General features: G+C 39.2%; 2 protein-coding genes across 2 annotated transcripts; one reads left to right on the top strand and one right to left on the bottom strand.

Moving 5' to 3' along the window:
* Window positions 1–8725: 8725 nt before the first annotated feature.
* On the top strand, window positions 8726–9853 carry LOC141633010 (deacetoxyvindoline 4-hydroxylase-like). The gene is made up of 3 exons (XM_074445507.1): window positions 8726–8758; window positions 8973–9289; window positions 9376–9853. Exons 1-3 carry the CDS (start codon window positions 8726–8728, stop codon window positions 9851–9853), a joined length of 828 nt encoding a protein of 275 aa, XP_074301608.1.
* A 595-nt stretch (window positions 9854–10448) lies between these two features.
* On the bottom strand, window positions 10449–12647 carry LOC141633009 (uncharacterized). The gene is made up of 5 exons (XM_074445506.1): window positions 12473–12647; window positions 12081–12412; window positions 11835–11993; window positions 11310–11712; window positions 10449–11209 (listed from the first exon to the last, which is right to left on the bottom strand). Exons 1-5 carry the CDS (start codon window positions 12645–12647, stop codon window positions 10449–10451), a joined length of 1830 nt encoding a protein of 609 aa, XP_074301607.1.
* Window positions 12648–12865: the final 218 nt, after the last annotated feature.

The following is a 12865-nucleotide window of genomic DNA, read 5'->3' as shown; positions in this document are numbered from 1 at the left end:
TCACGCACGTCCTCCACCATCGCCGTGAAGTCCAGATCTACCTCCAGCTCTCTCTTCCTCCTCTGCTCAGCTCGAGCTCTCTCTACTGTCGCCGCCGGGTCCTCGTCCTCCTCCTCCTCACTAGCAGACTCTGGGTACCCCTCAGCTGGGTACCGATAAAAGGAAGGGTGTGTCCAACCCTCTGGGATCGGACGGTGTCGCCTCATGTGATACTCGTATAGAGGGAACAAAGTCAAAGCCATGTCCCGCTCCATACGAGCATGTCTCTCTGCAATCTCAACTAACAAACCGTCACGGCGCCCTTGGTCCATAACCGAGGACGCCTCAATGGGTGGTGGAGGTACAAAATTAGCCAGTAAGACCGGTTGTGTCTGTGTCTGATCAGCAAGCGCGGGAGTAGGAGTATGAGTAGGGATCGGGGTAGGCGTGGCCGTGGAAGTCTGGCCACCCGTGGAAGGTGCGGATCCCTCTCCGGTCTCAAGTCTACACCGCTTCTTAGCGGCGGGTAAAGGAGTAGGTGGGCGGACCTGGAGGTGGTACTGAGGTAGAGGTGGTGGTCGGATGCCCCGTGCAACAGTAGGCAAAGGGGCTAGACGAGGCAGGGTGTCACAAGGGAGGTCGACGGGCAATGAACCATCTATCTTCCATGTCCGGTAGTCTGTGGTCAGCCATGTCTGAGAGTGCATGACAGCTAGGCTCAGATACCTATCACCGTCTATGTAAGGTAAGTCACGAGGCAAGACGGTGAGGAGAGAACGGGCAAAAAAGGTGGCTATGCCACCGCAGTCAATAGTGCCCATGAGCTTCTCTCCCTGAGCCTGGAAGTACCTGGCGGTCAAGTAGGCGATGTTGAGGGTAAACGGACCCTCGCCGTCGATGTTTAGGTAACCGCCTAAGATGGAGAGTTCGTTGTTGTTGATGTTCTTTGGGTCCTTTCGGCCAAAAATAGTGCTCCCCATCAGTCTAAGAAAGTAACGGGCGGGGGGTAGGTGGACCTCAGGGAGCTTTCGCTCGTGAAAAGGGGTCTGTGCCAAAGCCCACCAAAGAAGACTAATGACCTTCCTAGGGGAAACAGTGGTGCCCGTAAAGGAAAGGTCGAGTCGGGTACCAAACTCCTCAAGTGTCATAGAAAAGGTCCGGTTGTACAACCGGAAGGACACAGAAAGACTAGTAGGGACAGCGTCGTGTGCCCCTGAGGAAAAGGTGAAGGAGCTGAAGAACTCAAGGCTCAGCTCCCTAAAAGTGTGGCCGCTCATAGTGATGAGTCCGGCCATCGCCGTGCCCCGTAAAAGCTCACAAACTGGCTCGTAGAAGCCGAGCCTCTGAAGTGCTGGACGGTCTAAGAATCGGGTAGGGAGAAACTCACATTCAACTAAGTTATAAAAACGCTCATGATGAATACCATATACAAAAGTTACCTGAGGGAACCGAGGGTGTGAGTCAAGAGAGTCATCCCCTCGAACAGTGACCGTGCCAGAAGGAGTAGCAAGAGTACTAGGAGCTGGCGTAGCACGAGCACGACTGCGACCCCGGCCACGACCTCTAGAACCTGAAGTAGAAGACCGTCCACTGACGGTACGAGGAACTAGAGCCGCCCGTAAAGCAGCTGCGACTGCGGGTGAGTCTGCCAAAGGTATGCTCACCGTGGCTGAAGTAGAAGTTGTGGCTGCAGCTGTGACCGCCACTGAAGAAGAAAGACTAGCAGCAGTGCTAGCAGTAGTAGTGGTCAGATCGAGGTGGCAACAAAACAGGGCTAGCAAAGAGTGCTAGCGGCGAAAAACCGTACCAGCAGCAGAGACTAGAAAAACAGAGGTACTGGTAGGTGCAGAGACGGTAGTAGCAGCAGGGACTACCGTCTCAGACAGAGACAGGGACGGACAGGTAGTAGAGCTCGTAGAGGGCATCGAGCTAAAATCCATCCTAAACAAATTGGGCAGGGGAATTTGACTATACACAAAACTATGCTTTCTCTACTTTCCCTATGCTTCTTATACGTATTTTGCAGGTGCAGTTACTCGATCGAGCACTTTTGCGAAGAAATTCACTCTATAGAGTAACATCTATACTCGATCGACAAGCTGCAATTCCGTGACCACTCGATCGAGTGATTATTTCGTTCTATCGAACCCTTCTGACACCAAATCAATCGATCGACCTGTTCTCGGTCACTAGATCGAGCATTTTTGTCTTCCAGCTACTAATCTTCGTTTGTTGAGCTACTGCTTGACTTCCTTTGACCTCCCATGTTCATGGTCGGTTTGGGGAGGTCCCTCTTACCGACGTTTTGTAAGTATTCTGACTCCAGTTATCCTTTTATCCTCAGTTTGCATTTTCTTCCCTATTTTTGGTATAATGAGGACATTGTACGATTTGGTTTGGGGAGGTATGCATCCATATCTGTGTCTGCATGTTTTTCTTGCATTTTCGTTTGCACGTTTATTTATTTTCGCATCCATTGTCGTTTTTAATTCAAAAATCACATAAATTTCAAAAAACATTCACGTTTAATTTGAGTCGGAACGTTTGAACTTTGACGCTACATTGAATCCCTACCTTAGCCCTGCATTTTGCTTGACATTTATTTGGCAAGATATTGTGCATGATCTACGAATTTTTGTTTCTCTCTTACCTGAACGAATAGACTTGACTCGCATATTGGCAAGCTACACTACATTATGCGGTTAGAGCTTTGTAAACTGGTGACATTCATGACCGGTTTCATTTAGGATGTGAGTAGTACTCTCTGTAAGGCATGTAACATCAATTTGCATAAGTATGAGTTTAGTCTTCTTAATACCTGTATGCATTCGGTCTGTGGATGGTGACACATCACAAGTAGAAAAAGTCTCATTGACATCGGTTATTTTACCCTATTTACATCGCTTTTGTGGCGATGTTTCTGGGGGCGACGTATTTAGTATTTTTAGCTAAACATCGGTTTCAGAACCGATATAAATAGTATAAAATTAACATCGATTATGGGTAAAAAGCGATGTTACTAGTGTTTAATTACATCGGTTTTGGTCTAAAACCGATATAAATAGTATATTATTAACATCGGTTATAGGTGAAAAGCGATGTTAATAGTGTCTCAATTACATCGGTTTTGGTCTAAAACCGATGTAAATAGTATATTATTAACATCGGTTATAGGCGAAAATCGATGTTAATAGTGTCTCAATTACATCGGTTTTTGTTTGAAACTGATGTAATGTAAATGGCATTTTACATCGTTTTGTTTGAAACTGATGTATGAAACTGATGTTGTATGATTCAGAATGACGATTTACTCTTAAGCTATTTGTGAATTTTTACACTGTTAGGGGCCTGCAAAATGAATCAATATAAAAATAACAACCCTGCATCTTATTCCTTCCAACAATTTTAAACACAACTACATATTTATTATACCAAAAAAATATCATAGCGTATACAATTCCGTCCATTCAAAATAATTCAAAATGTACACTACAAGCTTCTACGACACAAAATGTGTATTTTCAATTACAATTTCTAGAAATCTAAATCATACATACTCTAGACGTTCTTTCCACAATAAAGCGACCAAAGCTCTCGAACCTCGTTCATTTGTTCAATTGTCATTTGCGAACCTGTAATACACTACATACAAAAACAAGGATTATTAGGCCACACTTAGAAAATATGAACAATATCTACACATGGACATTCTATACGAACAATATCTATACATAAAAATTCAAACAGTTCGAGACAATAGATCAAGCTACCTTTACTATGTCGTCCTCTGGTGATGCGTAACGTACAGTAATATCATACATCTACTTCATAACATAATAACCGCACTCATAACTCTGCGGCTGTTGAGGGCAGTACATTTATAATTAATCAAGAGTAAGTAGACAGCCAACAAGGACAATCAGGTTGCTTTTGCTCGAGCACTACATTTATACAAAATCAACAGTAAGTAGACAGCTGACAAGGACATAAAAATATATGTCCTTAATATTCACTTGTCAAAACCTTGAACCTTTCCTTATTTTATAAGGAACATACCCCAATATATCCTTATTTTATAAGGAACATAAACACAAAATAATAACCAAGTCTCACATGTGCCCATAAATAAGGAACATACCCTAATATAACTATAAAGGCTTCTTAACATTGCCATCATATAATTATAACGGAAAATTCACATGGTACCCTTGAAATTTGCCACTTTTCCTACGGTACCCAACTTTTTAAGTTTGTGTATAACATACCCCTAAACTTCACATTTTTGCCTATATGCCAAATTTACTAACTTCTGTTACTTTTCTAACGGAATTATTGATGTGTCACAAATTAATTCTAGAGTGTTATAATTAATGGCTTTGAGGAAGATGATTAACAATATTTAATATTTAATAAAGTTTATACACGCAACCCACTAAAGATTAGACCACTAGCCAAACTTATTCGACACTCGACACTCACTATCTACCACCACCAATCATCACCACAGGAATATGATACACCTAGCATAAACTCTCTTCCCAATCTAACCACAAGTCCACAAACACTTGAACAAAGTGATACTTCCCTTCATAGTTGAACAAAGTGATACATACTACATAGTCCATACTTGCTAATTTCTATTGCTTTAGTTTCTACACTTTGGTAAATCAACATATGCTACTGCATTATTTACTCATTCATCCTCTTTGCCCTCGATTTTAATTGTGGGTGATGGTGATATTTTTAAGATCAGTTGATTCACAACTACGCTACACTTTGGGCTGTTGTTAGAATTAGGATGGTGGAGTACTAGAGCAGGATGTAATAAGGTAGAGCTGATGGTGTTCGGATTAGTGAGGCTGGAGCGATTATTGATGCGTTGTGTATGTGCAGTGGGTTAAGGATGATAGATTGAGAATGGTGCAAGGATGGGATAATTAGGAAATTAGAAAACAAAATTCAGGTGTTTAACATTAAAATTAGCTTTAATTAAGTTGGTAAAGGGGATATTGTTAAATGTTAACGATGTTATAAGAGAGAGGATAAAAAGTAAGACTTTTGGGCAGCTTGTGCACAAAAAGTAAACCTTAAGGGTACGTTGATCACAAACATAAAAAGGTGGATACCATGGGAAAAGTGGTAAACTTTAAGGGTACCATGTCAATTTTCCGTAATTATAAAGACTCCTTACCAATCAATACAAACAAGAAAATGGTAGCAAAGGTAGCTCAAGACTAGTTCATACCAGGCAATTCAAGGCACAATTCATATCAAAGGCAGCTATACTCGGCGTAATTGAATTTTTAACGAAAACAGCTACATACCTCAATCATTTTTATTTGGAGTTCATTTTTTTTTTGACATATCACGTATTCCAGCCCTAAAAGAATACCTTTTTCAAGCCCTGAAATTGAATACATGAAAAGTAATCATATTATCGATCATTCATACATATAATTTAATGTTGTTAGCTAGTCGATTGAACTTACCATGATAAGCAGCTTTTTATCTGTCATGTCTTCTTTGTCGCCTTATCCGAGTCAAAAATATATGCAATATTATCTCTAAGACAGAATACAACCAACATCCAATGCGAGCTATATAAAAAAAAACTTATAAATCCTTTAACTAGGTCATGAGCTAAGTGATGAAATGCAGGAAAAAAAATAAGAAAATTGTAAAACTCACGCCTCATAAAAAGCACCCATCACATATCTCTTCTTTTCTTGAGCTTTTAAAGCATCTGTTCAGTATCTCTCTGTCTCAACCTCGGAATGCATATATGTGCAAAGTCTATCGGGGCACAAAAATCCAACTAATTTTTCCGTCACTCCAAGTTGAGTCCCATAGTCATATAAGAAGCTACATTATTATGAGAATAAAATTCATAAAAAGTATATAAATGGATAATACAACAGCTTGAGTTGAAGTATGGATATATTTAACCATTCATATCTGAACATCTCCCTAATATCATCAAGCATGATTAACAGCTTCACCGGGCTTTCATATGAATAGACCATCTTCTCGATCTCTATAGTAAACAACATATATCCTCCCGAACAAGCATAACCGATCATGTCTTCCAACCTTTGACAATGGACATCCAAACGACTTAACTCATCCTTATTTAGTGGCCCCTTTTTGCTCTTTCTTGCCTTCGCCTAAAGATTACAAGTTTTAAGAACCAAATAAGAGAGAAAAAATAATTAAACCACCTACAAGTAAATCTAACAAGTGGTTCATTACCATTACCGCGTCTAGTTGAACATTCTTCATACCACCACCACCAGACGGCCGTATCTTTGCTAAATTATCAGTGTCTTTTGGCTTAATCCGTTGAACCTTATCTTTAGCATTAGGATCACCCTAGAAATTAGAAATAATACAACAATTAATTAGTTTCTTAACCTTTGAAAAAAAAATATATATATAGTTGATAAATTAGTAGTTGCATATTTTTTTACCTCGGTTGCTCCTAATAAAACCAATGAATACGGCCACTGTGCGAAACTTCCGACAACCTCACCAACCCTTTCATGTTCATCCCACGGAATTGGAAGTAATGCCTTCCCATCTATGATATTATCAATGGATACGTGAGCATTTTCACATGTCAATAGTGAGTTGTGCACCAACTTACCTTCTACCCATGGCCAAACTGTTCCCTCGGCGACAACGATCTCCGTCTCACCAGCAGCCAGCAGCCGACATGGAACGGGATCCTGCGATAATGAATAAGAGGGAAATGTAAAATTTTAACTAAACTAGTAATATATATATATATATATATATATATATATATATATATATATATATATATATATATATATATATATAAGATGTATGGTCATACATATTTTATATACCTTTAACTCAACGAATGGATCATTAAGCTTGGTAGCATGAGTACTACTCTCGAGAGGGAGAGAGGAGGAGACGTCTGTAGTCTTGTTAATTTCGATGTCATATGACGACTTCAGTTGGATTTGATCCTTTAAAATTTGTGACACATGTTGTTTAACCAAGTTTTCTACTTTAGCCATTGCATATTTTGTCACCTCTTCCTTAAATGACGTAAAATCATCCTCCGTATACAACTTCCTATTAACTCCAGGACTATTTGATTTTCCAAAAAAGTTAGTAATACCAACACAGCCTCCAATTCCTCTTGTGAATCCAGGGCGATCAAATTTTCCAGTGGCCTTAACTAACACATCTTCTCTTCCAGAAGGAACAAACTCCCCTTTTCTCTTCATCTCCTCCCAATAATTCTGTTCAAATGAAAACAAGGTTAATATTTTAGACAAAAATAACCAGACAATAATTCTGTTCAAATAAATAGGGTTAATATTATATTTTAGACAAAAATAATATTTTAGTCTATTTTGAATCTAATCTACTTTCAGTATTTGTCTCTTATTCCGTTGTTCAGTGTATCATACTTCCCAGTTCTACTCATTTTGAAGGCAGGAAACTGGTCTAGTGGTTGTGTCAGAAAAACACCCTTACATTGTGGGAAACAAGGGAGCGCACAAGACGGTTTTCTACTCCTGAAATTTGTAAAATTACCGGACCTTGAATTGTTAAAGCTCACTTACTATTTCACTTATCAACTCTTGCGTTTGCGACGAAAGGTCCTTGGATGAAGGGGTATGTCCTTTGACCTACAAATAACCCCTATCTTCAAGAAGTTTCGTAATATTTTTCTGAGTAGCTTCGGGTTCAGCATTAAGATCATTAGCCAAGGCATCATTTAATTCTTCTTCATACCAATCCTCCATCTTACCCATATAGCCAGCTCTTCCCATATAATGTCGGTCCAAGTTACACTTTTGGGATTCCTGTGCTTTTCTACTTTTTTCCTGCAATTTATTAATTATAAAACCAATAATTTTTATTAGTAATAAACTTGAAAAAAAAAACAGAGAGCTGAATATCAATTAAAAAACAATAATGTAATTCACCTTAAATTTCTCATCCATTCGCTGTTTCACAAACTCCTTCCAATCATCTGGTGTTATCCCTTTATAAACGGACAAAGGATCATCTAAAGGCTCGGCTCTCCTTTGTTGTCTTGTTTTAGTGATAAAAGAACAAGTCAAGTTTGTCCTAAACAACCTCAAACTCTTGCCCACGTTACTTAGTACCTTCTTACGCATTGCATCATCAGTGAGGTTCCATTCGGTCTATCAAAATAATTCATAAACATGGCTCAGAAATCCCATTAACTCAAAGATAAAAAAAACATCAAACTGCAAACTATTGTGAAAGCAAAAACATCAAAAGTCCTTAATCAAAATAAAATGTTAGTGTATGAAACACAACCTTTAAGTCTTTCCAAATTGAATCTTTAATTCCCTCGGGTACTTTGAACCAATCCTCATATGTCATCTTGATATTATTTCGGGCGATCTTACCAATATCTCCTCCATGGTCCATATGGCCTACCGTGCTTATCAAAATCAATACGCTTAGGCCCTTTATTTGGTCTTTTGGCCTTTATACCTATTGTTGCACCTCTCCCTTTACGTTTGGGCTTCTTACAATGGTCATTTCCGCTCGTGGGGGCTTCCTTGTCCATTATATACCTTAGGAAATAAATAAAGAAAAAAAATTAGTATATACCAATTATGAAAATAATATATGAAAGAGATAAAGAAAAAAAATATATACATAAAATAAGTTACCTATTTGGCAGGGATAGCCTCCATATTTCATTTGAGACAATGCAATTAAAGAATAAATGTGGATGAGATTCTTCACTGACTTGGCAGGGGTAGCCTCCATATTCTTCACTGCTCCTTTGGAAACTTAGTATCAATGCTCAGAAGACTACTTACCAGTGCAAGCATTCAACAGGATTTTCTGATTAATTTGCCGCAACTACTCAATCAACTAACACTATTTTTCAGTCAATAATATTCTAAGTTAAGGGCTGAATCCCAGAATTTGTCATGGCAATTGAAACTAAATAATTGTCTAGACTACAGGGAAACAATAGGATTATTCACGAAGAAGTGGTGCAAAAAATAAGGGACGCTGCTTCTACGTACGACTTCTTTCAAGTGCTGAACCATGGCATGGAAGTGTCGGCCCTCGACCGGCTAGTTGGCGCAATCAGGGCCTTTTTCGAACAGCCAGACGAGGAAAAAATCAAGTACTATAACCAGGACTCTGTTGCATCCGGTGTGGGTTATTTCTCTAACTATGACTTGTTATATTCCAAGGCCGCGAGTTGGCGCGATACACTTCAAGTTCAACTAGGCCCCAAATATGTCGATCCTAATGCCATCCTAAATGTTTGCAAGTATGATTTTTGATTCAGATTTTCATTGCTTCAGAATTAGTGACGTCTACTATATTTGTTGACTCTATTTGGTTGTCTGAATGCAGAGCTGAGGTGATGGAGTGGGCAAAAGAGGTGAAGAAGTTGAGTGCGCGGCTTTTAAGTATTTTGTTAGAAGGATTAGGATTAAGTGGTGATAGACTAAGCCCGGAATCATATTTGGCGAGGATAAACATGGCTGGACAGTACTATCCATACTGTCCTGAACCCGACAAGACAATTGGGATCGCATCACACTCAGATCACGGAACCTTGATAGTTCTATTGCAGGACGATGTTGGTGGATTACAAGTCAAGTATAGTGGAGAATGGATTGATCTCAAGATAGTCCGTGTATACGCTAATCCTTTACCAAGATCAAGAATATTTGTTCCCGTGTTTTTCAACCCAGCCATAACTAGTGACAAGTTATATGGACCTCTACCGGAGTTGGTTTCCCCAGAAAAGCCAACGTTGTACAAGCAATTCACTATCTCAGATATGATTGCAAAATTCCTTAAGGAGTTGAAGGACAAGACTGTCTAACTTTGATACCAATCCATAATTTCTCCATTATTCTGTTTGATTCTTTGTACTTGTTTTTGGGACAGAGTTAAAAAAAAAATTTGCAAATTAACACAATAGTAAATGAGATGGAGGAAGTTTATGATAGAGAGAGATTAGATACTTGCAAGGATTTAGGTTAATCACACAGTAAGATTGTTTTATGGAAGATTTGCTACACAGCATATTAACACAATAGTCTAACACTCTCGTCTCTCACTCAACATCATGAAGTTGCTCTGAAAATAAGTTTTTTGACAGAAATATCCACTCCTCCAAATTAAGTACAAGACTTGTCAGGGTTTACAGCAAGTCCAGAAAACTGGTCTAGTGGCTATTTTTCTTAAGCAACCTGACACTTTGGAAGCGAAGGGAATCAAAGAAATGCAGAGAGTAATACATTTACGCTCAATGGGTTCTTGAGGATCGGATTTTAACTAGCAATCTGACAGGTGCAATAAAAGAAATAAAAGAAAAATTATGGCAAACGTTAGATTAATATGGGTTAAACCGTTAAAAGTATACTAGGGATTATTTTGAGAAGGACGGTAATAGGACTACCTAAAATAACCATAAACTATTTTAATTTATCAAACCATAGACCCTCATCATGATCTTGACGCAAATAACTTTCATCACTTAAATCTTGAACCGATCGACGCTTGACAGAAATAGGAGGCAGTTCATCAAGTTGATCATATTCTTCTTCGTCAACTACTCCATCGACACCAAGAATATGCCTTTTCCCATAACGAACCACGAATGATCTCTTATCTAAAGGATCTTCAATGTAGAATACTTGTTTTGCTTGAGATGCAAGAATGAAGGGTTCATGTATATGTCCAACAACATTAAAGTTTACCAAAATGAATCCCATATCGTCAACGGTGACACCCTTATCACAATCTACCCATTTACACCGAAACAAGGGTACACTAAAAGTTACATACTCAAGCTCCCAAATATCCTCATTTTTCCCATAGTACGCCCTTGTGATGTCTACGGGATCCTTACCCTTTCCAACATATTCTTCTGATGATGCAAGAAGAGTCACTCCACTATTCTGCATTGTACTCTTCTCATCTTGTCGGCTTGTGTAAAAGCAAAACCCATTGATATCATACCCTTCAAATGATGTGATGTTCGATTTATGGCCATATGCTAACCAGCGTAAGTTAGCACTTACATTATGAGATTGTGTAGACAACTCACTCATCACCTTACCTTTAAACCACCCCGCAAAAGTCCGACTATGTTCATTCAACAACCAGTCATCGCGTTTATGTGGATTTTGGAGCTTCAGTAAATCCAGGTGCTCGGTTAAATAGGGATGGACCTCTGTCATATGTTGTAAAACATATAAATGTGCTTTCTGAAAAGAATCGCAGTCCACGCACATTTGTTTTTTTACCCAAAGTACCCTTCCCTAAGAGTCTACCTTCGTGCCGAGATATGGGAACTCCAATAGGTTTAAAATCTGCCATATAGTCAACACAGAATTGGATTGTCTCACATGCAATTATTGCTTTAACAATACTACCTTCAGGACGACAACGATTCTTCATTCGTCTCTTATAAGTACCCATCTCTCGCTCCATCGCCCACATGTTTCTTTGAAACACCGGACCACAAAGTTTAATCTTACGCACTAAATGAATGACCAAGTGTACCATGATATCAAAGAAAGAAATCGGAAAGTACATCTCTAATTCACATAAAGTCACAACAACATCCGTTTGCAAGTCATCTAAGGTGTCAGGGTGGATATCTTTTGAGTTGATTGCATCAAGGAAGAGGCAAAGCTTGGTGATGACTTGCCTAACATGCTTAGGAAATACAATCTAATGGCCACAGGAAGCAGTTGTGTAAGCATAACATGACAATCGTGAGATTTCATACCAACTAACTTAGAATCTTTTATGGAAACAAGACGACTTATGTTAAAGCTATATCCATGTGGTACCTTGACCCCTTTTAAAGATTCACAGACAATCATCTTCTCCTTCTTAGAAAGAGTCGTGCAAGACGGTGGTATATAGATACGTTTTCCCTTCTCAATTGGTTTTAACTCGATACGCCCTCTAGCAGCCATGTCATTTCGAGCTTTCACCCCATCCTTAGTCTTATTCGGCATATTGAGCAATGTTCCAATTAAACTATCAAACACTTCTTCTCCACGTGCATGACATCAATGCAATGCCTCACATACAAGTGCTGCCAATATTTCCCAAAAAATTGACCTCTTTGTATGATATACTCCATCTGGTGGAGGTACGTACGGTTTTCCAAAAATTGTAGTTATATTCTTAACCTTATCGTAGTACTCTTCTCCACTCAAAAACAAAGGGGGTTTCCTATGCTCCCTTTTCCCATAAAAAGCCTTCTTCTTCTTTCGATATTGATGATTTTCAGGTAGAAAACGACGACCACCTCTGTACGAAAATTTGCCACTGTGCTCCAACCAATCAGATTCAGTGTCATCCCCGCATACCGGACATCCCTTATCAGTCTTCAGTTGGTATCCAGAAAGGTTACCATAAGCTGGGAAGTCATTAATTGTACAATACAACATAGCATGCATTTAAAACCTAGAGCTAGTACTTGCATCAAACACCTCTACCCCATCGTTCCACAAGAGTTTCAAGTCTTCAATTAGAGGAGCCAAATACACGTCAATGTCATTTCCAGGTTGCTTAGGTCCCGAAATTAGGAGTGTTAACATAATGTATTTTCTCTTTGTGGTAAGCCAAGGAGGGATATTGTAAATTATCAACATTACTGGCCAACAACTATGTTGGGTACTTAAAGTTCCGAATGGATTAATTCCATCGGTGCAAAGTCCCAATCTTAAATTTCTAGGCTCTGAACCGAATTCTGGAAAGGTTCGATCAATTGTTCTCCATTTGGGAGAATCAGCTACATGCCTCAGTCGGCCATCTTTATTCCTGCCCTTTTGATGCCACAACATGTACTCCGCATCTTTTTTATTTGAAA

Source organism: Silene latifolia, chromosome Y (genome assembly GCF_048544455.1).
Source record: "Silene latifolia isolate original U9 population chromosome Y, ASM4854445v1, whole genome shotgun sequence".
Taxonomy (NCBI): domain Eukaryota; kingdom Viridiplantae; phylum Streptophyta; class Magnoliopsida; order Caryophyllales; family Caryophyllaceae; genus Silene; species Silene latifolia.
Note: the sequence above shows the minus strand (reverse complement) of the source record. Positions and strands in the feature narration are given on the sequence as shown.